Genomic DNA, 27,328 nt, shown 5'->3' with positions numbered 1-27,328 from the left:
TGCTCTGTGCTTCCAATTCTAATGACGTGACCCGAGGGGCCCGTGTGAGGCTCAGGAGCGCGCTCTAGTGGTTGGGTGAATTGTAGACCAGACTCTAGGGTCCTAGGGACTGCAAACTGTGGTCCTTCGGGTGTTTCAAAACTACTGCATTCTGGCCTGGACAGTTAACGAGGTTCACAGTTTGGAGGCCTTTAAAGGGGTACTCCGCCCCTAGACATCTTATCCCTTATACAAAGGATAGGGGATAAGATGTCTGATCGCAGGGGTCCTGCCGCTGGGGTCCTGCCATGCTCCCTCAATGCAAGTCTATGGGAGGGGGCGTGACGGGCGTCACGCCCCCTCCCATAGACTTGCATTGAGGAAGCGCGGTCTCTGAGTCTCCGGCGCTGCACCCAACGCTGTAAATGAACGCTGGGTGCAGCAGAGAGATCGGGGGGGGGGGGGGGGGGAGGCCTCAGCAGCAGGACCCCCATCTTTAATACATGTGAGAAGGTCTTTGGGGGGCATTTATCATTGCCTTTACAGCTGTTTTTGTGTATAGATTTGCCTCTATTTTGGCACCGCACTGCACCTCAGGCTATTTTTTTGCGACTTTTTGGTTTACACCTTTTTTTGAAAAAGAGTGTACAGACCAGCTGTTAAAGGGTTACTCCAGTGAAAAACAATTTTTTTTTTCATATCAACCGGCTCCAGAAAGTTAAGCAGTTTTGTAAATTACTTCTATTAAAAAATCTTATTCCTACCAGTACTTATCAGCTGCTGAAGTTGCGTTGTTCTTTTCTGTCTGACCACAGTGCTCTCAGCTGACATCTCTGTCTGTATCAGGAACTGCCCAGAGCAGGAGAGGTTTGCTATGGTGATTTGCTCCTACTCTGGACAGTTCCTGAGACAGACAGAGGTGTCAGCAGAGAGCACTGTGGTCACACAGGAAAGAACAACTCAACTTCAGCAGCTGATAAGTACTGGTAGGAATAAGTTTTTTTTTTGTAGAAGTAATTTACAAATCTTTCAGTTGATATGAAAAAATAGTTTTTCATTGGAATACCCCTTTAAGTTTAGTTTTGTGCATTGGTAATGAATTTATCAACTGCGACTTATTTTTAAAAAGTCGCTAAAATAGTAGCAAAAATCACCAAAAAGTCACAAAACTACACCAGCTCAGACTTAGCTTAGCTTTTTGGTGTATGTAAAGAGTGAAATTTCAGAAAATGTGTATCCTCCACAAAATTTATCAAATGCCCTGTGTCTATTTAAAGGGGTACTTTATTATTATTATTTTTTTTTTTTTTAAATCAACTGGTGCCAAAAAGTTAGACAGATTTGTAAATTATTTCTATTAAAAAATCTTAATCCTTCCAGTACTTTTTAGGGGCTGTATACTACAGAGGAAATTCTTTTCTTTCTAGATTTCTCTTATGTCACCACTACAGTGCTCTCTGCTGACCTCTGCTGTCCATTTTAGGAACTGTTCAGAGCAGCATATGTGTGCTATGGAGATTTTCTCCTGCTCTGGACAGTTCCTAAAATGGACAGCAGAGGCCAGCAGAGAGCACTGTGGTCGTGACAGAAGAGAAATCCAAAAAGAAAAGCATTTCCTCTGTAGTATACAGCCCCTAAAAAGTACTGGAAGGATTAAGATTTTTTAATAGAAGTCATTTAAAAATCTGTTTAACTTCCTGGCACCAGTTGATAAAAAAAAAAAAAAAAAAAAAATGGTTTTCCACTGGAGTACCCCTTTAATGGATTTGGCAGAATCACGCAAACAAAATAAATAAATAAAAAATGAACTACATCACACACATCTTAGTAAATGCCCCCCTAGGAGGACAGTGACCCACATCAACTTCTAGAACAGGATCCTGACTTCATATATGAGTAGGGTCTGCAGAACTACAACCCCCAGCATGCCCAGACGGCCGTTAACATGCTGGGGGTTGTGCTTTTGCAACAGCTGGAGGTCCAGAGTTTGGAGGCCATTGCTTTAGGCCTTCCATCTATCAATGTGAGTGAAACATTGTGCAAATCACAGTAAATTGCGCCATTTATACCTAAGTTGTATTTTTGTGTAGGGAAATTAAAAAGAAAACTGCATTTTTAGTGGGTGTCGTTTTCACGCTGTACACTTTCCGGTAAAACTGACCCTATCCCCCAAGGATAGGGGATAAGATGTCTGATCGCTGGGGTCCGGCCACTGGGAACCCCAGCGATCTCGGGGCCAGCGCGTTCTGAACAATGAAGCCTGGGGCTTTGTTTGTGACGTCATGCCACGCCCCCTCCATTCATGTCTATGTGAGGGGGTGTGGCAGTTAGTAAATTGACGTCATGCCTCCTCCTATAGACTTTAATGGAGGGGGCGTGGTCGCAAGTCATTCAGGAGGAAGCGTAGTTCGCTTTTTTTGCACCGGATGGCTGGGGTGCCGCACCGGAGATCGTGGGGGTCCCCAGCGGCCGGACCCCCTGCGATCGGACATCTTATCCCCTATTCTTTGGATAGGGGATAAGATGTTTAGGGGCGGAGTACCTTCTGGTATTTTTTATGTAGACTACTTTGAAAATGTAGCGTGATTTTCACCCCACTTTTTACCGCGTTTCGCGCCAACGGCGCGAATCGCGGTAAGAAGTGGAGTGAAAATCACGCAACGTATTGAATCTGTCACCATTGCTTTTACTGCATAATTTTTCAAAAGATTCATTCTGGATCTTTCCGTAATTTTTTTAGGTGAATGTGACAACCACCGTTCATTCACCATCAGTCTGGGTTACATTCTACGTTTTTTGGAATAATTTTGCGTAAATCTTTGCCGCCGCTCACTCGACTTCCCCTCTGGTCTTCTTGAGGAGCCGGCCCGAGCCCCCCTGGGTCCCTCCATGGCCCATTAGTGTAGGAGAATTTTTTTTACATTTATTTATTTTATTTTTTTATTTTTTGTACTATTTGTTTTTGTAAACGTTCGTCGCTTTTTCTCTTCAAGGATAAAATGTTAATAGGCGTTTTGCTCCAGGCGCTGCAATTAATGTATTAAACATGTGCAAATCTCTGCCTGGTTCTCCCCGCACCCCGGCAGACAGGCCCCCGTCCTATCTCACTTAATAAGGCAGATTGATATCACTGATTCGGCGGGGTGGGTGTGGGGGGGGGGGGACACGTACCCGTTTACCGTCTGCACAAGCTGCGCTCCATAGGCCCCGTCGCCCGTTCCCCGTTTATAGGCTTAAGAGCCGTACCTGCTGTTCGCATCTCATTTCATTTTTCAAAACAAGGCATTTACGGCCGGGCCGGCGCTTTGAAATAAGCATATCATTATCCGAGGATTGAGGGAACAGTCAGACCATGGTTAATCCGCAGAGCCCCCGCCACTGTCTGCACACCCCCTTAATGGACCAAGTGACCCTACTGCTAAAGACACAATTGACAAAACCAAAGCCTGGGCCCCTGCCCCCTGACATGATTATGGCCTCCAGCCGGAGGGAGCAGAGGAGCCTTTCCTAAAGAGATTCCTATGACAATATTAGGCATAAGGGGGGGGGCTGTTACTGTACTAGGAAAATCTGTGTGACCGGTATTGGCACCTGTCCTAGTGAGATGTGTGACCAGCATTGGCACCTGTCACAGTGAGATGTGTGACCGGCATTGGCACCTGTCACAGTGAGATGTGTGACCGGCATTGGCACCTGTCACAGTGAGATGTGTGACCGATCTTGGCACCTGTCTTAGTGAGATGTGTGTGACCGGCATTGGCACCTGTCGTACTGAGATGTGTGATCGGCATTGGCACTTGTCGTAGTGATATAGGTGTCACCAACCTTGGCACCTGTCGTAGTGAGATGTTTGTGACCAGCCTTGGCACCTGTCGTAGTGAGATGTTTGTGACCAGCCTTGGCACCTGTCGTAGTGAGATGTTTGTGACCAGCCTTGGCACCTGTCGTAGTGAGATGTGTGTGACCGGCATTGGCACCTGTCGTACTGAGATGTGTGACTGGCATTGGCACTTGTCGTAATGAGATGTGTGATCGATCTTGGCACCTGTCGTAGTGAGATGTGCGTGACCGTCCTTGGCACCTGTCGTAGTGAGATGTATGTGACCAGAATTGGCACCTGTCTTAATGAGATGTGTGACCGGAATTGGCACCTGTCATAGTGAGATGTGTGACCGGCATTGACACTTGTCGTAGGGAAATGTGTGATCGGCATTGGCAACTGTCGCAGTGAGATGTGTGACCGGCATTGGCACTTATCGTAGGGAGATGTGTGTGACCGACATTGGCACCTGTCGTAGTGAGATGTGTGTGACCGGCATTGGCACCTGTCGTAGTGAGATGTGTGTCACCGGCATTGGCACCTTTCGTAGTGAGATGTGCGTGACCGTCCTTGGCACCTGTCGTAGTGAGATGTGTGTGACCGGCATTGGCACCTGTCATACTGAGATGTGTGACCGGCATTGGCACTTGTCGTAGTGATATAGGTATCACCAATCTTGGCACCTGTCGTAGTGAGATGTGCGACCGATCTTGGCACCTGTCGTAGTGAGATGTGTGTGACCGGCATTGGCACCCGTCGTACTGAGATGTGTGACCGGCATTGGCACTTGTCGTAGTGATATAGGTGTCACCAACCTTGGCACCTGTCGTAGTGAGATGTTTGTGACCGGCATTGGCACCTGTCGTAGTGAGATGTGTGTGACCGGCATTGGCACCTGTCGTACTGAGATGTGTGACCAGCGTTGGCACTTGTCGTAGTGAGATGTGTGACCGATCTTGGCACCTGTCATAGTGAGATGTGCGTGACCATCCTTGGTACCTGTAACAATGAAATTCATGTCACCGACCTTTGCATGTCATAGTGAAATTTGTGTTACTGTCCTTGGGACCTGTCATGGTGAAACACATGTGACCGGCCTTGGCCCCCCGAGTCTTCCTTGTGCACTTGCCTATTAGGGCCTAATATTGTGCCTGTCCGTATATACTTCTACTGTTACAAATCTCCATATAGCTAAATTTTATAAAAAAAATAGAGATATCTGATGTGATATAGATTATATAAAAGATATTTGGCATCACAGCGTATAATAAAATGTAAATTATTCCTGTTCAGGAAGGTGAAAAAAGAGAAAATAAATTGCATAAAAAAATTGTATAAATTGCGAGTTTTGTCCCAATAATTGTCCCTAAAATGTTTTAAAGAAGTTTTCGATGACTTATGTGTACCCTAAAAAAAGTGAAAAAGTGATAACTAAATAAATACATATATATATTAATATCTTCTGTGATTGGTGTGCGTGAGAACATGTGACGGACAGTTCTGTGTTGAGAATCTGCATTTTGAATTATTTAGCGCGTACACCGTTGACCATATGATACCAAATATGTTTTTTTTTGTTAACTTTTTTAAATTTGAAAACATGAGAAAAGGGGGTGATTTGGATTTTTTAGGGGGAAGAGGAGAAGGGTGATTTTATAAATCTTTAACACAATTTTTAACACTTTTTTTTTACCTCCCCCTAGGGCCTTTTATAAGCAATCATTCAATTGCTTATGTAGATCAATACATGTACATTCCATTGATCTGTTAGATTGGTACAACCTGCCATAGGAAGATTATATCAATAGCTGAGTGACGGCAGGCACCAAAGCCTAGTACAGCTGTTCTGACAGCCAATCAACACCCTACATCTTGACACCAGCGATGTGTGCTCAAAAAAGCCGCCATTGCTATTGATTATAGCATTTAAAGGGGTACTCCACCCCTAGACATTTTACCCCCTATCCAAAGGATACAGGATAAGATGTCTGATCGGGGGGGTGTCCGGCACCCCGTAACCTGCATGCACGGAGTGAACTCCGCTCCGTGACGGATTACGAGCGAGCACAGCTGTAACGGCCCCCCCCCCATAGACACTAATGGAGGGGGAGTGACAACCATGGCTGGCGTTCTGAACATAAATTCTCAGAATGCCAGGGGGTCCCTGTGGCTGGGCCCCCGCAATCTGACATCTATTGATTATAAATCAGAGCAGAGGCTGAGTACCACCATGTCCTTCTCTCTGGGTGCTGAGACCAAGGGTCTATTCACACGACGGAATTCCGCCTCAAATTAAAGCCCATAGACTTCTATGGGATTCCGCACTCCCATTCACACTTCTTAATTTCCGCTTGTGGAATTTGAGCGGCAGTGGATGTATGGACACAGCCGATGCAAACACTGGCGCAGGGACAGCTTTTTCCTCAGCTTTTCTGAAGGGATGCCAATGATCGTCAATCCTTAGGCCCTTCTGGCTCGGAGGACTGAGGAGTAGTTTGGGGGCCCTCCTCCTCTTGGCAGCAGCTTGTAGTAGCCCATATGCTTCTCGTGGCACCTGGGTAGAGAAAGTAGGATCTCAGGATTTCAATAAAAACATATGGCCATGTGTGCAGAAATTCATTCACTCTATTAACATCATGGCCATCACGAGAGCGAGATGTTCTGCAGCTCTATACAGGGCCACTTATCTCTCGCATGGGGCCACTTACCCTGAATGTGTTTTTTGCAGAGGAAATAGAAGGTGCTGCCAGCAATGGCTTCATTCACATGGGAACAATACAAAGGGGAGAAGAAACGGCTTTAATCCCATTGAATGTGATGGAATAGTGAGCAGCAGCACTCATGTATGGCGGAAAGAAGAGGCGCTGGGCTCCGCGGGGCCCCTGTACAATCGCTTTGTCTGGGATAATGTCTCTGAGATTGAAGACTCAATTGTTTTTTAGAAATCGTTTGTTCGGGGCATCCTGCTAGTCACGAGGCATTAAAAAAACCTATATCAGACACCCACAGCAGGTGACAATCCCACATTTTGGGTTATTTCAGCTGTTAGCATTTACTCCATGTCCTGGTATTACTTGGGTGACCCTGATATTTTACACCACCCTAAACCATTCACACCCACTATGTCCTATCATGACTCCTGCTTGTCCCCTTCTATCCTATGTGTGTGGCTTCATGTCCATTGCTGAATGCTGAATTGCTGTCATTGGTTACAATGGGAAAATCAGACAGTTTTTGTCTCAGACCGATTGATAGATCGAAGCCATTGCGCCAAGTTGGCACCACAGAGGCCATGACCTTGTAAAGCTCTCAGGAACCTTGATATGTTATAACGTTATAAGAAAGAGTGATCTGGTGGTGTGGGGGTATAGTTAGGGTGACCTTTTCTGACATCCAACTTAAACTAATAGTGTGATCCTTCTATCTTCTTACAGTGGGACTCCATCAATGAAATGGATGAGTTTTTTAGCCCTATCCATACCTACCAAGTCTGCAACGTCATGTCTCCAAATCAGAACAACTGGCTGCGGACAAACTGGGTACAAAGAGATGGTGCCCGTCGGGTGTATGCAGAGATAAAGTTCACCCTGAGAGACTGTAACAGTATGCCAGGGGTGCTGGGGACTTGTAAAGAGACTTTCAACTTGTACTATATGGAAAGTGACCGGGACATGGGCACCAGCACTCGAGAGAGTCAGTTCATGAAAATTGACACAATAGCCGCAGATGAGAGTTTCACAAGTGTTGACCTTGGAGTACGGAGACTCAAGCTTAATACTGAAGTCCGTGGCGTTGGACCCCTGAGCAGACGTGGATTTTATTTGGCCTTTCAGGATATTGGGGCTTGCATCGCCATAGTATCTGTGCGAGTGTATTATAAGAAGTGTCCTTCGATGGTGCGGAACTTGGCTGCCTTTTCAGAAGCAGTTACTGGGGCCGATTCATCTTCCTTGGTGGAAGTACGGGGAGAGTGTGTGGGGCACTCAGAAGAAAGGGATACCCCAAAAATGTACTGCAGTGCAGAGGGAGAATGGCTGGTTCCCATCGGAAAGTGTGTGTGCAGCGCCGGCTTCGATGAACGCAGTGATTCTTGTGTAGGTAAGTCGGAAAAACAATATAATTATTTTAGGCTCTTGTGCATTATATAATAATCTGTGAAGTATGATGTGCAGGAGGTCAAACTTGCATAGTTGCATAGTACAACTGAAAAGAGATACATGTTCAGCAAGTTCACCCAACACATGTCCATCAAGTTCAACCAACACATGTCCAACAATTTCAACCAACACATGTCCATCAAGTTCACCCAACACATGTCAGTAAAGTTCACCCAACACATGTCCATCAAGTTCACCCAACACATGTCAATAAAGTTCACCCAACACATGTCCATCAAGTTCAACCAACACATGTCCATCAAGTTCACCCAACACATGTCCATCAAGTTCACCCAACACATGTTCATCAACTTTAATTAAGACATGTCCATCAAGTTAACCCAACACGTGTTCATCAAGTTAACCCAACACATGTCCATCAAGTTCAACCAATACATGTCCATCAAGTTCACCCAACACATGTCCATCAAGTTCAACCAACATTTGTCCATCAACTTCAACTAAGACATGTCCATCAAGTTCAACCAACACATGTTGATCAAGTTCAACCAACACATGCTCATCAAGTTCACCCAACACATGTCCATCAACTTCAATTAAGACATGTCCATCAAGTTAACCCAACACATGTTCATCAAGTTAACCCAACACATGTCCATAAACTTCAATTAAGACATGTCCATCAAGTTAACCCAACACGTGTTCATCAAGTTAACCCAACACATGTCCATAAACTTCAATTAAGACATGTCCATCAAGTTAACCCAACACATGTTCATCAAGTTAACCCAACACATGTCCATAAACTTCAATTAAGACATGTCCATCAAGTTAACCCAACACGTGTTCATCAAGTTAACCCAACATATGTCCATCAAGTTCAACCAACACATGTTCATCAAGTTTACCCAACACATGGCCATCAAGTTCAACCAATACATATCCATCAACTTAACCCAACACATGTCCATCAAGTTCAACCAACACATGTCCATCAAGTTCAACCAACACGTGTCCAACAAGCTCACCCAACACATGTTCACCAAGTTCCACGAACACATGTCCATCAAGTTCTCCCAACACATTTCCATCAAGATCACCCAACACATGTCCATCAAGTTCACCCAACACATGTCCATCAAGTTCACCCAACACATGTCCATCAAGTTCACCCAACACATGTCCATCAAGTTCACCCAACACATGTCAATCAAGTTCACCCAAAACATGGCCATCAAGTTTACCCAACACATGTTCATCAAGTTCAACCAATGTCCAGTAAGTCCAACAAGTGTCCAACAATTTCAACCAGTGCACTAATGCATGATAATCCTGGGGGCCATTGATATCTGGTTCTTAGAGTTTTGTAGGGATTTAGGGAAAATTATCTGCATTGTAAATAACCATTTCAGTGCAAACTTCTGTCTCCTTAATGGGGGATAGGACTGATCATTGGATTTCTTGTCATTCTGCCCCTAGGGTTGTTTTCCTTCTTCTAAATCAACACTACAGGATAATAGGCTAAACACAACTGACCATGTTAGTAATAGTGCTTTCCAGTCCTGGCCTGAACATTACTGGACTTAGGAGAAATGCTCTATACTTGGTGTTCCTAGCTGGATTAGAGCTAGGGGAGATGTTACTCTGGACTTCTCCAGACTCAGATTGCACTAGCTTTTACTCCAACCCTCTGGGGAAATGATGGTAGGACCAGGGACTCTTCCTATGGGCTTTTCTGGAAATTTCTGAAAAGAAACGAGCCAGGGAATGTGTCATGCGACCAATAAATCAGTCATTTGATACAATTTTCTGATTTGTAACCCCTGTGAGACCTTTATTTAGAAGTGCGATCAGAACCCTCTCTACATACTCGGAGGAAGTCACCATTTTAGAGGTGAAGGATCTAATGTTAAAGGGGTACTCCGCCCCTAGACATCTTATCCCCTATCCAAAGGGATAAGATGTCTGATCACGGGGGTCCCACCGCTGGGGACCCCCGCAATCTCGGCTGCAGCACCCCAGACATCCGGTGCATGTAGCGAACTTCACTCCTTGGCGGATGACTGGCGATGCGGGGCGGAGGCTTGTGGCGTCACTGCCACATCCCCTCAATGCAAGTCTATGGGAGGGGGCGTGATGTCCGTCATGCCCCCTTCCTTAGACCTGCATTGAGGGGGCATGGCTGTGACATCACGAGCCTCCGGCGCTGCACCCGACACTATAAAGGAACGCCAGGTGCAGCAGGAAGATCGTGGGAGTCCCACAGCGGCAGAACCCCCGCAATCAGACATATTATCCCCTATCCTTTGGATAGGCGATAAGATGTCTAGGGGCAGAGTACCCCTTTAATGATGGGCCTAATGTCCATTAGGTGCCTCAATATTGTCCATATGATCCCCTGACAGAGCTCTTGTAGGAAATCTGTGCCGATCCCACGTCTCCCTGTTTAGTAGTTATGGCATATGGTGGGGAAGAGGAAACTCCTCTGAATCAGACCTTTGGCTGACCCTGTCCCCGGGCCCAGGAGCATTGTGTGTATTGGGCTATTATGACTCTCCCTCTTCTTTCCATTATTGGATGCACAATCTCTTGAGCTTGGTAGGGAGCGGTCAGGACAGGGTTAATGCTTCATTTTTGTTTTCCTGTATACGGACTGCAATTATTTCTAATTATCTGACCTGTTTCTTACTTCCCCCACGATGCACGTTCTGAAAATTCTATTTCTACCCGGGCTCCCGTAGGAAGCTGGAGTGAGGGAACATTACATTTCCAGACTCATAAAGCTCATGCCACCCAGGTTCCAACTGTGCAAACGCTGATAGATTGGCGCGCCTGACGGACATCTGACTCCACGCAGTCATTTCGGAGTAGACTGTTGATATAAATGGACGATGTGGGGTCCCAGGGAGACTCTTTAGAGGGTTATTTGTTTGGTCGGCTCTATAATGGGTACTTAGTGGAAAGGTGTCCTCTTCTTCAAACACGAAAATGATGTTTGCCAGGATCGGCGCTGTTTCCCTGAACGTCTTTCTGCAGAACTTTATTCAAGGTTAAATGCTGACGGCTCTTATCAAACCTTTCATTAATTATTTCAGCACTAATTATCTGGAAAATATTGACTTAATCCAGGAAGTCGGAGCGTGGAGCCGGCTGTGTGCTGCCCGCCAGCTGCCGCCCTCATGTCTGTACTGTCCCTGCACTGGGAAACACAACTGAGAGCCCCATCCACAGCCGCCATTATCCTGTAGAAATGTCCACTTGATATAAAAGGTGTTGGGGCCCAGGGGGATGGGGGACATTACCTACTGTCTACTTGAGACCAGAAGAATAGAAATGACTCATTGGTTGATATATATCCCATTGATGAATGTGAAGCAAGCAAATTTGTTCCAAGTTTTTTGAAAAATAGAAATAAAAAATTTTCTAATTCATTTCAGGCAAAATAATCAATATGGTGGCCACCATTTTAATGATAAGAAGAGAGGTTTGGGGTATGGTTAGAGACTTTAAAGGGGTACTTTGTCCCTAGACATCTTATCTTCCATCCAAAGGATAGGGGATATGATGTCTGATCGTGGGGGTCCCATGGCTATGGACCCCCACGATCTACCTGCTGCACCCAGCATTAATTTAGAGCGTCCGGTCCAGCGGTGGAGGCTCGTGATGTCATGGCCGCACCCCGCTCGTGCCCCCTCAATGAATGTCTATGGAAGGGGGCGGGACTGCCATCATGCCCCCTCCTATAGACTTGCATTGAGGGTGTATGGCCATGACGTCACGAGAGGGATGTGACCATGACGTCATAAGCCTCCACCACACATCCCGAATTTCGCTCGGTGCACCGGATGTCTGGGGTGCCGCAGCCAAGATTGCGTGGGGTCCCCAGCGGAGGGACCCCTGCAATCAGACATCTTATCTTTGGTGAGATATATAGGGGCGGAGTATCCCTTAAATAATTACTTCTGTTCAGTTTTGCTTAATATCTTTATCAGTGATATTTTAGAAGGTCTTGATGGTAAGGTCTTGTTTTTTTTTGCTGATGACACAAAATGTGTAACAGGGTTGATATTCCTGGAGGAATACACCAAATGGAAAAGGATTTAGGTCAAATGGAGGAATGGTCAGAACTCTGGACACTGACATATAATGTGGATAAGTGCAGGAAGTAGTGGATGCATGGAATAGCCTTCCTGCAGAAGTGGTAGCTGCCAATACAGTGAAGGAGTTGGAGTAGGGATAGGTATAAGGCTATCCTTCATATAAGATAGTAATAGACATAAGGCTATCCTCCATATAAGATAGTGATAGGTATAAGGCTATCATGCATATAAGATAGGGATAGACATAAGGCTATCCTCCATATAAGATAGTGATAGGTATAAGGCTATCCTTCATATAAGATAGAGATAGGCATAAGGCTATCCTTCATATAAGATAGAGATAGGTATAAAGCTATCCTTCATATAAGATAGGGATAGGCATAAGGATATCCTTCATATAAGATAGGGATAGGTATAAGACTATCCTTCATATAAGATAGAGATAGGTATAAGGCTATCCTTCATATAAGATAGTGATAGGTATTAGGCTATCCTTCATATAAGATAGAGATAGGTATAAGGCTATCCTTCATATAAGATAGAGATAGGCATAAGGCTATCCTTCATATAAGATAGTGATAGGTATTAGGCTATCCTTCATATAAGATAGAGATAGGTATAAGGCTATCCTTCATATAAGATAGAGATAGGTATAAGGCTATCCTTCATATAAGATAGAGATAGGCATAAGGCTATCCTCCATATAAGATAGAGATAGGCATAAGGCTATCCTCCATATAAGATAGAGATAGGTATAAGGCTATCCTTCATATAAGATAGGGATAGGTACAAGGCTATCCTTCATATAAGATAGGGGTAGGTATAAGGCTAGCCTTCATATAAGATAGGGATAGGTATAAGGCTATCCTTCATATAAGATAGTGATAGGTATAAGGCTATCCTTCATATAAGATAGTGATAGGTATAAGGCTATCCTTCATATAAGATAGTGATAGGTATTAGGCTATCATGCATATAAGATAGGGATAGGTATAAGGCTATCCTTCATATAAGATAGTGATAGGTATTAGGCTATCCTTCATATAAGATAGGGATAGACATAAGGCTATCCTTCATATAAGAAAGAGCCAGGGACTATTATAGTATTCAGGATATTGGGCAGACTAGATGGGCCAAATAGTTCTTATTTGCTGACGCATTCTATTTTTCTTCTATTTTAGGCAATTTACTCAAAATATTGTCCACCATTTTAGTGATCAGAAGTGGGGTTTAGGGTAGAGTTAGGGACTTTAACCCTACTTACCCTAAGCAAATCCTAATGCCAGCCTAACCCTGACTTAACATTAGGGTAGGATAGTGTAAGGGTCTTGGTGGTGATACAGTCCTAGGAGACCTCACGTCATACGTGGTTTTTCTGGGCAATCGGGGCCCTTTCCAATAAGATGGATTTTGGGAAATGTAATGATATTTATGGTGTGTATTATCATTGACATTGAGCTGGGAGGCATTGGGGGCCCCATGGTGACAGTCGTTATCTTTTGATGACTATTTCGAATACATCAAGGTGAGAAATGTGGGTCCTGCTGAAGTGCCGGGGGTCATCTCAAGGTTATTCTCTGTACGTGTTCACATGAGAAGGAAGCGGCACAAAGACGTCCGCACTGGTAGAAGCCAAAGATATGAAGACTCCAGGCGAAGCTCTTTCTGCAGAAATGTCATTTTTTCCCCCCAGTAAAAGCGGCTTCACCGGAGAGATTTACAGCCAAAAGGATCTGTTGGAATAAGAAATTAGAGTTTTAATTGTCAGACGGAGGAGCCGGGATCCTGTCGCTCATGTCAAGGTTTTATCTGCACGTGGGGAGATAAATCACTTTCTGCAGACGAATAATCCTTCTAAAAATATCTCCAGATTCTCAATGGAAAGAAATAGAAACTTTACATCAGCCGGACCTGAGCCGTCCACAGGGGCCCCCGCCAGGTGCCAGGACAGGTGTCAGGACAGGTATCAGGACAGGTGCCAGGACAGGTGTCAGGACAGGCGTCAGGACAGGGGTCAGGACAGGCGTCAGGACAGGTGCCAGGACAGGTGCCAGGACAGGTGTCAGGACAGGCGTCAGGACAGGTGCCAGGACAGGTGCCAGGACAGGTGTCAGGACAGGTATCAGGACAGGTGTCAGGACAGGTGTCAGGACAGGCGTCAGGACAGGGGTCAGGACAGGTGCCAGGAAAGGTGTCAGGACAGGTGTCAGGACAGGTGCCAGGACAGGTGTCAGGACAGGTGTCAGGACAGGCGTCAGGACAGGGGTCAGGACAGGTGCCAGGACAGGTGTCAGGACAGGCTTCAGGACAGGTGCCAGGACAGGTGCCAGGACAGGTGTCAGGACAGGTGCCAGGACAGGTATCAGGACAGGTGCCAGGACAGGTGTCAGGACAGGTGCCAGGACAGGTGTCAGGACAGGTGCCAGGACAGGTGTCAGGACAGGTGCCAGGACAGGTGTCAGGACAGGGAAATAACTAGTCTATAGGTTCCCTGTCTACAGCTGTCCTGTCTTATAGAGGTATTCCGGGCAAAAACATCTTATCCCCTATCGAAAGGATTGGGGATAAGATGTCTGATCGCGGGGGGCCCGCCGCTGGGACCCCCCACGATCTCCCTGCAGCAGCCCGTATTCAATGCTGCGTTTGAAGTTGCAGAAACCTCCAAGCTTCTGAAACGGGGACGTGAAATCACGCCACGCCCCCTCCATTCATGTCTATGGGAGGGGGCGTTGCTGCCGTTACTCCCCCTCCCATAGAAATGAATGGAGGGGGGCGTGGCGTAACATCACGTCCCCGTCACAGACGCCCGGAGGTTTCCGAAACTTCAGACGCAGCTATGCATAGAATGCGGGCTGCTGCAGGGAGATCGCGGGGGTCCCAGTGGCGGGCCCCCCGCGATCAGACATCTTATCCCCTATCCTTTCGATAGGGGATAAGATGTTTTTGCCCGGAATACCTCTTTAAGGGAATATAACAAGTCTATAAATGTTTAGTATATAGGGGCCCGGTCTAAAGGGGGAATTACCAATCCACTTGTCTGGCCCATAGATAGTCTGACAATAAGGTAATTACTAATGTTATATAGACAAGACATTTAAGGGCCTCTGTTGTCCCTCCAGACTTCTCTTTCCTCTCCAAACTTGTCTGCCCCCTCCAAATGTTTCTGCCCCCTCCAGACTCTTCCCTTACAGACTCCTATGTCCTCCTACTGACTCCTTTGTCCCCTCAAGACTCCTCTGCCCCCTCCAGACTTCTCTGTCCCCTACTGACTCCTGTCTCCCTACAGACTCTTCTGTCCCTCACAGACTCCCATGTCCCCCTACAGACCCCTCTGCCCCTCCAGACTTCTCTGCCCCCCTCCAGACTTCTCTGTCTTCTCCAGATTCCTATGTCCCTCACAGACTCCTCCCTATGTCCTCCTACAGACCCCTCCAGATTCCTCTGCCCCCTCCAGACTTCTCTGTCCCCTCCAGACTTCTCTGTCCCCTCCAGACTTCTCTGCCCTCTCCAGACTTCTCTGTCCCCTCCAGACTTCTCTGTCCCCTCCAGACTTCTCTGTCTTCTCCAGACTTCTCTGTCCCGTCCAGACTTCTCTGCCCCCTCCAGACTTCTCTGTCTTCTCCAGACTTCTCTGTCCCATCCAGACTTCTCTGTCTTCTCCAGACTTCTGTCCCGTCCAGATTTCTCTGCCCCCTCCAGACTTCTCTGTCCCCTCCAGACTTCTCTGTCTTCTCCAGACTTCTCTGTCCCCTCCAGACTTCTCTGCCCCCTCCAGAGTTCTCTGTCCCCTCCAGACTTCTCTGTCCCGTCCAGACTTCTCTGTCCCGTCCAGACTTCTCTGCCCCCTCCAGACTTCTCTGTCTCCTCCAGACTTCTCTGTCCCCTCCAGACTTCTCTGTCTTCTCCAGACTTCTCTGTCCCCTCCAGACTTCTCTGCCCCCTCCAGACTCCTATACTTCTCTGTCCTCTGTAGACTCCGTTTCACTTTCACTTCCTCCAGGCCCATCTATCATTGGTTTCAGAAAACAATGATGTGACATGTTGATCCAGATTCTTCTCTCCGAAGTGTCTGGGGAAAAATAACAAATAAAAATCCTACTCACACCCTTTGTTTCCCCTTAGCTGCCATTCTGACACTCCAGGTTCCCACTCATAGCCATAGCTTCTTTCTGGTTCCTGTAATATATCACCCCCGCTTAGCCAATCACTCACCACAGCTGTTCAGGGCCATTTCCTATGGGGTTAAAGGGGTTCTTCGGTGGAAAAAAAATGTTTTAATCAACTGGTGCCAGAAAGTTAAACAAGTTAGTAAATTACTTCTATTAAAAAAATCTTTATCCTTTCAGTACTTATTAGCGGCTGTATATTACAGAGAAAGTTCTTTTGTTTTTGGTTTTCTTTTTTTTTTTTCCTGTCCACAGTGCTCTCTGCTGACACCTCTGTCTGTATCAGGAACTGTCCAGAGCAGCATAGGTTTGCTATGGGGATTTGCTTCTATACTGGACAGTTCCTGATGCAGACAGAGGTGTCAGAAGAGAGCACCGTGGACAGAAAAAACAAAACAAAAAGAAAAGAACTTTCTCTGTAGTATATAGCAGCTAATAAGTACTGGAAGGATACAGATTTTTTTTTTTTTTTAATAGAAGTTATTTACAAATCTGTTTAACTTTCTGGCACCAGTTGATTAAAAAAAATGTTTTCCACCGGAGTACCCCTTTAATGTGTCACAGGAACCAGGAAAACACGTTTACAAGCAGGGACCATATCTAGACCTATTTTTAAAAAAAAAAATCTTTTTTTTTCTATTCCCGGACAACCCGTTTAACCCAATGTGTATGCCATCAGTTGAGAGACAGTGGACTTCTCTGTACCTCAGTCACAGCCGTTTGCGTTGTATAAGTAAAATGACTTATACGTATATCAGGCTGGACATCTGCGGATTGCTGCGTTTCGCCGCTGTCTCCTGTCTCGTATTATAAAGGCGCCGGCGATAAATGAAGAGAAATCAGCAATTTGCCTTTGTGTCATAATCTTCCCGAACCTTCCGTGTTAATGAGCTAATTAACTTCTGCCTTAATTACTTTGGCTTCATTTTAATGACTGAGCTGAGGGAACACCTTCCAGTCTGCAGCTTTCTTCTTAGTAACACAGTGACATAGTTTATACGGCTGGAAAAAGGCAGTCGCCCATCCAGTCCAGCCTATCACCCGGCAGCGTGGATCGAACGGAAGGAAAAGCCGTTCCCATGTGGTAGAGGCCAAAATTCCCTCTCAACTCCAAATCTGGTATCAGAATAGTGACCTTTCTCCAGGAACTATAACCTGTAATATTATTACACCCTAGTAATACAGTAAATCAGATGAGTTCGCCATGAGGCCCTCATCCATAGTCTCACTGCTCTTACAGTAAAGAACCCCCGTCTGTGCTGGTGTAGAAACCTTTTTTCCTCTAGACGTAGAGGATGCCCCCTTGTTATAGATACAGTCCTGGGTATAAATAGATCATAGGAGAGATCACTCCCCACTATACCACCCCCCACTATACCACCCCCCACTAGACCACTCCCCAACTATACCATTCCCTTTTTAACCTTTACCTATTCAATGAAACATCTGACTCCAGTGTGTGGTAGAAAGGCCACAGCGGACCACCGTTATTAAATAACAAATTCTCATACATTTTCCATAAACAACCAGTATCAGTGCAAAATGTGTATAAATACCATCAAAAGGAGGGGACTCAGAGGCGACATGACATTCCCGATCTCCTACCGATCGTCCAGAACCTTCACCCCAGGGCACCTCCTTCAGAGACCTTCTCTTCCCCTTGGGACCATGCCCGCAGGGGTCTTTCTAAACCCAGCTGGGTAACGTCCCCAGCTTCCCCATACCAATCTGCTCAATTTCACGACCTCCTTCTTCTTATATGCCTCTAATTACCCCTCCATCTCCTGCCGCTGCGACAAAGTAAAACAAACAACACAAAAACCCACCAACCACCATCTGAGTACGTAACACTCAGGGCAGGCGGGCGGGCGATTCTCACACTGTGTCCGAGTGACTGGTCCCCCTGTCCTTATAACCTCACCCCATAAGGCCGCCCCTTTCACCTTTCCCCCCCCCCCACTCCCAACCCGTTCCCTATTAACCCTTTCACACCCCTTTTTTTAGCTTCCCTTCCTGCCCCCTATCATGTGCCCCCTCTGCTCCCATTTTGTCGATGGGCACTTTCTTAGTTATTAGTAGACATGAGGAAACTTTTCAAATGTTCTGTTCTGCCAGTTCATCCATCTCTTTCAAAAAGTTCTGGTTCTGACAGAACCAATTCTATCCGAACCAGTACTTCACCTATAGCTCTAAAATGTGTGTATAACACTGCCTAAGAGTCCTATAGCCCTGTATAATACTGTTAGGTCACATAGGAGGGTATTAGAATTGAACGAACTTACAGTAAATTGGTTCATAACAAACCTCATGGCTCGGCCGTTAATTACTTTAGTCTTCATAAATTAGTTCAGCTTTCCAAGTGCCCCAGTTGCCTGGAAAAGGTGGATACAGTCCTAGGACTTTCCTGGACTTTTCCAGGCAATCGGGACACCTGGAAAGCTGAACTAATTTATGAAGACTAAATTAATCAACAGCCGAGCCATGAGGTTTGTTATGAACCAATTTACTGTAAGTTCACTCAACTCTAGAGGGTATCTATGGACTTCTGAGGAAAATTTAATTTCAACGTTACGGCAACATGTATGGCTATGCGTAACCGGATGGAGCCGGATGGATGCTTTTTAAAATTAATGTCCAAAAAGGAACCTTTTTGTGGAGGCAGAGGTATCAGGAGAAGCAGTGGTTTTCCAGTTGATCCATGAATTCTCAATTTTTGGGAGTAATTACAGGTTTGTGTCTGGAAAGTGAAGAAGCAATGGCTTTTTAAAATGATTGCTCATTGTGTAGCAACAGGATTGGTGTCATAGAAAGTGCACAACGGTGACATAAAACCCTCTATACAGCTTTTTCACAATTACTGTAAAACAAAACAAAAAACTAAAATTACTCAACAGATTTTGCCCTGACAGAACAGATGCAGAATGCTCTTTGCTGCTTTGCTTCAATTATTATATATGTGGCTCCTAATCCTATCTGTGTTGTTAACTGCTCACTGTCCCTAACAGAGATCTTCATCTAACACCTGCTATTTCTAAAATGGCTGCTGAAGCAATGAGCATAGGCTTTTAAAATGATCTGACATCACCCCTATACTGCCTCCTAACTGGCTGAGAGAGCTGTTCGAAAGGTATTATTAGATTCCCTGAGATCATGTGATCCTTTGCTTTTCTCCTTTCTGCCTTGTGGCTGATGGAATTTTTGCAGGTTCTGCTAAACCGAACCACCCGAAGATGGCGTAGGTCGCCCCTAAGCCATCTTTTTCTTTTTTTAACTAATCCTAATTCTGACAATCTTTCTGGGTACTGTAGTTCTTTAATTCAATTTATTGCTTTGCTTGTTGCCTCTGAACCTGCTCAGCTCCACTCTGGGGTGAATTTACCATTGGTCACCGGACAAGCAGCTGTATTTCCCAGGATACATTGTAGTCTGTTCCTTAAGCTGAGATTACAAATATTTTACAGAAGTTTATGTGGCATAACTGGACAGCTCACGATGAATGGGATGCCAGCATTGCAGGACCACGTAGTATACACTTACAAATAGGCTTGATGTAGTCACTTTTAGCGCAGACATCGTGCAATTCCATTGAACAGGATGTCGTAAACGGACATGTACCCCATACAGCATACGTCATGTTACTATGTTTTCTTCTAGGAGTATTGTTGTGGTCAAGGTACAAGGGTCGCACATACCTACCAATGACTTAGATGTCCAGTCACAGTTGCGACCTCTGTGACCCCAATAGCTACACCTCTGACTACAGTGCCCCCTTAGGCAGTAATATCAGTTGCCCCTTCATGGACAGCCACAATGTTCATATGACAGCTTCATTAACAATGACTGTATTAATGTTCCAGCCTCAAAGCCTCCAAGACCTGGCCAGCCATAGACCCATAACTGTGCCAGACAAAGAGCCCCTATAGCTGTGTCTGTCACAGACCCTCCACGTCGTCTGCCTCTAAATATCTAGAACACTACAGCTGAATCAAATGTAGAAGTTCTCACCTTCCTCTGAACTCAGCAGGAAGCCACGGGTCCCACAGGGGCCACTAGGACTGAGTCATGTTTGCAGTGCAGTGCTTGCTGCTTCTGACACTGATAACATCAGAAACATTACAATCACAGTGTAAAAATAGTGCAAGTTTTTGGGGCGCATGTCTTTGGATTCAAGGCACATTCCCAAAGTGTCAAGACCTAATGACAACTCTGTCACTCTCCAGGGGTCACCATAGCCACCAGGGGGTTCCCTATTGGAAAGTGCACCCCTTCTTGTGCGGGGGGGGGGGCGGGGGGGAGACTAAATTAATAACACCCCAGACTCCTAAAATGAATCAGATACCAGACTAGAGGATTGAAATTAATCAGACCTCTTACCAAACCCCTGAAATAAATGTTATATTTTTGCATCCGTATGGCAATAGAATTGTGCGGTTCTCTCTTTTTTGGTGGATGTAAACCTTTCTTGAAAGCCTGCCAGCACTGCTCTATGCTGCACTTCCCTTCCCTCACTTCCTATTTTGCTTGGTGCTTATCTTAGGGTAGGATCTTAAAACTACAGCAAGATGCTTTCTTATGGAGGTTGATTGCTAATATGAAGTGCAGTTCACACCAAGTATTTTGTATGGACCTCATCAAACGTATAATCTTCAGCTTCTCTTCAGTGTCTAGCCGTATGCTATCTGTTTTGTGCCGCTGCTTGTTGATATTGTTCTACAAGTATTTTGGTTTATGTTCATGCAGAGACAATTTCAGTAGAAATATAGGACATGAAGTCAATGCAAATGTGTGTCATGCATGGTATAACACCTGTTGAAAGTATTGGTCCCGGCCTGAGGTCCCTGGTACAGGTACGAGGAGTACCACATGGTATTTGTGAAGCTTACCCTCACAGACCACGATTGACTTGGATCCTTCCTCTTGAATGTCACAAACGTTGAAGTGTAGATACTTCACAACCTGCCAAGATTTGGTACAGACATAAACTTCACTTTAAACATTCAGAAACAGTGTATATTTGACATTTTTTGTGGCATGGCATTAAAGGGGTTCTCCGGTAGAAATAAATCAACTGGTGCCAGAAAGTTAAACAGATTTGTAAATTACTTCTATTTCAAAATCTTAATCCTTCCAGTACTTATCAGTTGCTGTATACTTTATGGATTTCCTTTCTGTCTGACCACAGTGCTCTCTGCTGACACCTCTGTCCATGTCACGAACTGTTCAGAGTAGGAGCAAATCCCCATAGCAAACCTCACTTGCTCTGGACAGTTCCTGACATAGACAGAGGTGTCAGCAGACAGCACTGTGGTCAGACAGAAAAGAAATTTAAAAAAAAGTTCTTCCTGTGGAGCATACAGCAGCTGATAAGTACTGGAAGGATTACGATTTTTAAATAGAAGTCATTTACAAATCTGTTTAACTTTCTGGCGCCAGTTGATTAAAAAAAAAATGTTTTCCACCGGAGTACCCCTTTAATACAGGTTGTACTGCACCAAACCAACTATAAAAAGCCTCGTAGTATAATACTGCACAACCAGAAATCCAGAGCAGCACTGGTTGGAGTGTTTTTTGCTGCAGATTTTACAGCATTTCTGCACTGTGTGACAATACTCTAAGGGCCCGTTCACACACCAGAATTCCCGAGCGGAACACAGCATGAAAAATTTGCTTAGAAATTCTGTGCCTGTGGCAGAATTTCTGCTGTGGGAAATTCTGCCACAGAAATTCTAACTCTGGACTCTACAAAAAAAAAAAAATGGACATGTTCTTTACTTTAGCGGAATCTTTTCGGAAATGCATTGCTGTCTATAGAGATGGTGTATTTTTTAACAGTCCTAGCGGCGACTAATTAGGACCGGCGCCTGCCAGAATTTTTCCGGGCTGTGTGAATGAGCCCTTGCAATTTAGCATTACCTGCCGGCCAAGTGAGGATGCTGCCCGGCAATTAGCCCCTTCTTCCTGTTGTCTATCTCAGTGTCTGTGTTACCTAAGACTGACTGAGCCTAACAACAGGAAGTGAACAGAAAATTCATTGGAAGTGAAACCTCTGGTAATTGGAACTTTTTGGGGGCAAAGGGCAAAATTTTTTAAAGGCAATAGGGTAGATTTACTTAAAATGTCTATTGTTGGTGTAGATTCAGAACATACAGTCTAAGAATGCATCCAATTTATCACAGTGGGTCATTTCATGCATCTTTAGACACCTGGCTTACTTTTGCAACAATCTTTTGGCACCTCAGGTGCATTATAAGCCAAGTCTCCTTTTTGGCAAAGCCATGTCCCCTTTCTAGTAAGGCCATGTCCCCTTTCTATTGAGGCCACATCCCCTTTCTATTGAGGCCACATCCCCTTTCTATTGAGGCCACGTCCCCTTTCTATTGAGGCCACGTCCCCTTTCTAGTGAGGCCACATCCCCTTTCTATTGAGGCCACGTCCCCTTTCTATTGAGGTCACATCCCCTTTCTATTGAGGCCATGTCTCCTTTCTAGTAAAGCCACGTCCCCTTTCTATTGAGGTCACGTCCCCTTTCTACTGAGGCCATGTCCCCTTTCTAGTGAGGCCATGTCCCCTTTCTAGTGAGGCCATGTCCCCTTTCTAGTAAAGCTACGTCCCCTTTCTATTGAGGTCATGTCCCTTTTCTACTGAGGCCATGTCCCTTTTCTAGTGAGGCCACGTCCCCTTTCTAGTAAGGCCATGTCCCCTTTCTAGTGAGGCCATGTCCCTTTCCTAGTTAGGCCATGTCCCCTTTCTAGTAAGGCCATGTCCCCTTTCTAGTGAGGCCATGTCCCCTTTCTAGTGAGGCCATGTCCCTTTCCTAGGGAGGCCATGTCCCCTTTCTAGTAAGGCCATGTCCCCTTTCTAGTGAGGCCATGTCCCTTTTCTAGTGAGTAAAGTGAAGAAAACCATGGACCGACACTAGCAAGACTAGAGTATACGGAATACTTTGAAAGGGAAGGACTGGGGTCTCCGGAAGTATAGTTGATCCTGGGGGTGCAATGTCCACAACAAGACTTGAACAATTGTAACTGTGAGAAAGAAATGAGACAGCACTCACCATCCAACACCGTTTTATTCGGTCATCCGAAAGTGCAGGCAGGTATGGCAGTGGAAGCAGGGGCAAACCAGAACAGGCTGTTTCACGCTAAGGTGTGCTTCTTAAAGCTGATACTGGCTTGAAGAAGTGCACCTTAGCGTGAAACAGCCTGTTCCAGTTTTCCCCTGCTTCCACTGCCGTACCTGCCTGCACTTTCGGATGACCGAATAAAACGGTGTTGGATGATGAGTGCAGTCTCATTTCTTTCTGGCAGTTACAACCTTTTCTAGTGAGGCCTTTTTTTTTTTTTTAGGAAAGCAGCACCATTTAAATGTTCCAGAAAAGTCTTTGCCTCTAAGTGTTATTACGTTAATATGGGATTTTGTCTTGCAGCCTGTGATCTTGGATACTATAAGTCTTCGCCAGGAGACCAGCTGTGCTCAAAGTGCCCACCATTCAGTTATTCAGACACCTTGGCTTCTCAGATCTGTGAATGTGACACCAACTATTACCGTTCTGCCAATGATCCAGCGTCTGTGGCCTGCACACGTGAGTAAAGGATGAGATGGTGTCCTGCTGTATGCTGTTGCTAGAGTTTTTCTGCTGGGTAATCTTCAGGCTCATTGCTTATTACATAGAAGTCAAAGAATGTCTTCTCCTGATAAGTAGCATTATGTGCACCCCTATCAGCCGAGGTCATTCTAGAAAACTTTACTTTTGTAATTTAGTGATAAAAGATAAAAAGCGGCACTCACCAATCTTTAATCTTCAATAGCGGTGCATAAAATAAACATAGCAGGGAGTATCACAGATGGCCGGGGCGTTATCCCCTCCCGTCTGTGATAGTCCCTGCTATGTTGATTGTATGCTCCGCTATTGAAGATTAAAAACTGTGTTGGCTATTGGTGAGTGCCGCTTTTTATCTTTTACCATTCTGCACAATGTTGCTATTTGGAGCTGAGCACCGCCGGCTTAAAGGTGTTGATCTTGTGCGGTTGTTTATTTCCCGTGCTAAAATGGGCACTTAGAGAGCTGCCCCTTTTCTTCAACATTAGCGAACAAGAGGAGAGGTGAGCGGCTATACCACGCACAAACTGAGGACAGGCGTGGTGCTCTTTCTGGAAGAAAGCAGCTTTGTTTTTCTTATCCTGGCTAACCCCTTAACTGCCATTGTGCTTCATGTCTGTCATCTCCCTCGGAGATACTGTATCATGCTGATATATATAATCATTGTACTTTAGTGATAAAAGATAAAAAGCGGCACTCACCAATAACCAAAACTATCTTCAATAGGGGTGCATACGTTAAACACAGCAGGGAGTATAACAGATGGCAGGGGCATTAACGCCCCTGCCATCTGTGATACTCCCTGCTATGTTGATAGTATGCATCTTTATTGAAGGTTAAAGACAGTTTTTACTATTGGTGAGTGCCGCCTTTTATCTTTGACCATTATGCATGATGTTGCTATTTGGAGCTGAGCACCGCTGGCTTATACGTGCTGATCTAGTGCGGTTGTTTAGTGAACAAGCGGAGAGGAGAACAGATTGGTCAGGCCTTCACCAATTCTCCTCTGCAGTGGTTTGGCGATGATTGAACATGTATTTGGCATTTTCCACACCAAATGGTGGAATTTGATGGTTTGAGCCATCATCTTCCGTATATTTAGTTTTTTGGATAACAAGATGTTAAGATTTGTATGTTTACTCTGGAGAAACCATAGTCATCCTATAGGCTACATGTAGAAAAATGTACGACTTGTAGCACTGGGATTTTGAAATCTTAGAGGACATTGCAGGTTTTGGGGACCCTAACATATACTGTATTAATACAAGTGATCAAATTGTTGCATGTAAATGAAGGTGTCTTGAAGGTGGGAAATTTTGTATAAATGGCTTAAAGGGTTCATCCGGCCAAGGATATCTTATCCCCTATCCAAAGGATAGAAGATAAGATGTCTGATCGCGGGGGGCCCGTTGCTGGGACCCCACGCGATCTCTATGCAGCACCCACATTCTATGCCAGGCTGCTGCTCCAGTCTCGGAAGCCTCTATGTTTCCGGGACTGGAGACGTGACGTCATGCCATGCCCCCTTGTGATGTCACACCACGCCCCCTCCATTCATTTCTATGGAAGGGACGTGATGGCTGTCATGTCCCCTCCCATAGACATGAATGGAGAAGGCGTGGCGTGGCATCACCAGGGGGCGTGGTGTTTCATCACGTCTCCATTCCCGGAAACAAAGAGCTTTCCGAGACTGGAGCAGCAGCCTGGCATAGAATGTGGGTGCTGCTCTTTGGCCGGAAAACCCTTTAATAATACACCCAGGAGTAGAGGTGTTGAGACAGAGCTTTGTATTTATAAGTGTATGATCCATTTGTGATAAGATGAAACCATGACTACACTGTCTAGGACAACACTGCCCCTAATATTGGGGCTCTAACATAAAGCAGACCCCCCTGTGTATTAGCCTAATGGTGGTCGATGTGTTCAGCGTTGATCCTTTTCTGTGTTTTCCCTGCTAGGTCCACCTTCCGCTCCAGTCAATTTAATCACCAGTGTTAATGGCACCACCGTTACCTTGGAATGGAACCCACCAAGGGACACAGGTGGGCGCAGAGATGTCACATACAATGTCATTTGCCGGCGCTGTGCTTGGGATGCGGGTCAATGTGAGCCCTGTGGGGGAGGTGTGCGTTACACCCCCCAGCAGGTGAGCCTCGCAAAGACCTCACTAACAGTGGCAAATCTCCAGGCCCACATGAACTATACCTTCTGGGTGGAGGCTGTCAACGGGGTGTCCGACTTTAGCTTGGAGCAACGGATGTTCTCCACAGTGAACATAACCACGAACCAGGCAGGTAGGACCCTCTGCAAAACCTGTGTGTTCTGTCACTACGGCCTTGATGTTCTGCAGTGTGAAGTGTAATAACCATCACTATTACCATTATCATTAGCTATTCCTCATTCTGAAAGTCTTTAGGTTTGAAGTATATGTATATATATATAAGGCACCAAATCTAAAGCTCGATATTTAGAAAAAAGGAATTTATGTTGTAATATGGAGGGAAAATAGGAAGAGAGAATGACATGACTTCATGGAGGTCAACACATTAGACCAAAAGTTCTAGGATCCTGAAGTCAAGGTCATATAAGAACGAAGGAATATAAAACTAAAAATGATTGGTAATGAGAAAGGAGTCAGAGGAGAGGAGTCATAGATGGAAAGTGGTCATGTGGTCACTGAGGGGGGACATTGATCATGTGGTCATTGAGGGGGTGGCATCAATGATGGGGAGCGGCCAACAAAGGAAAAAAGTCATTGACAGAGAGTGGTTCCTGATGGAGAGACATCAATGATATAGAGTGGGCACTAAACGAGAGAAGAAGAGTCAATGATGGAGAGTGATCAGAAAAGGGAGAGTCATTGAAGGAAAATGATCAGTAAGTGGAAGGGTCATTGATGGAGAATGATCAGTAAGGGCAAGAGTGAATGATGGAGAATGGTCAGTAAGGGGAAGAGTGAATGATGGAGAATGGTCAGTAAGGGAAGAGTCAATGATGGAGAATGGTCAGTAATGGGAAGAGTCAATGATGGAGAATGGTCAGTAAGGGAAAGAGTAAGTGATGGAGAATGGTCAGTAATGGGAAGAGTGAATGATGGAGAATGGTCAGTAAGGGGAAGAGTGAATGATGGAGAATGGTCAGTAAGGGGAAGAGTGAATGATGGAGAATGGTCAGTAAGGGGAAGAGTGAATGATGGAGAATGGTCAGTAATGGGAAGAGTCAATGATGGAGAATGGTCAGTAAGGGAAAGAGTAAGTGATGGAGAATGGTCAGTAATGGGAAGAGTCAATGATGGAGAATGGTCAGTAAGGGGAAGAGTCAATGATGGAGAATGGTCAGTAAGGGGAAGAGTCAATGATGGAGAATGGTCAGTAAGGGGAAGAGTCAATTAAGGAGAATGGAGTATTCAAGGGAATGTAGTCATTGTCAATTATGCGATCTTATGGTATTCATGGGATTATACATTGTCTCATAGAAATGTATTTAGTAGAATAAATAATGGTAAACAATGGTGAAATAATAGCAGCTTCTCCATTATCTCTCAG

The 27,328-nt window shown here is 45.3% G+C and overlaps 1 protein-coding gene across 4 annotated transcripts in view; it reads left to right on the top strand.

The window, feature by feature from the left end:
- The window catches only part of EPHA8 (EPH receptor A8), an 83,276-nt gene that overhangs the window by 38,398 nt on the left and 17,550 nt on the right, over window positions 1–27,328 (top strand). For 3 of the 4 annotated variants that reach the window (XM_056542154.1, XM_056542152.1, XM_056542156.1), the window contains exons 3-5: window positions 7,234–7,897; window positions 23,610–23,765; window positions 25,742–26,077. In XM_056542154.1, the coding sequence (XP_056398129.1) occupies window positions 7,234–7,897; window positions 23,610–23,765; window positions 25,742–26,077 (1,156 nt within the window). The remainder of the gene's footprint in view (window positions 1–7,233; window positions 7,898–23,609; window positions 23,766–25,741; window positions 26,078–27,328) is intronic. The other variant, XM_056542155.1, reaches the window with a different exon arrangement.

The sequence above is a fragment of the Hyla sarda genome, chromosome 10 (genome assembly GCF_029499605.1).
Source record: "Hyla sarda isolate aHylSar1 chromosome 10, aHylSar1.hap1, whole genome shotgun sequence".
NCBI lineage: Eukaryota > Metazoa > Chordata > Amphibia > Anura > Hylidae > Hyla > Hyla sarda.
Note: the sequence above shows the minus strand (reverse complement) of the source record. Positions and strands in the feature narration are given on the sequence as shown.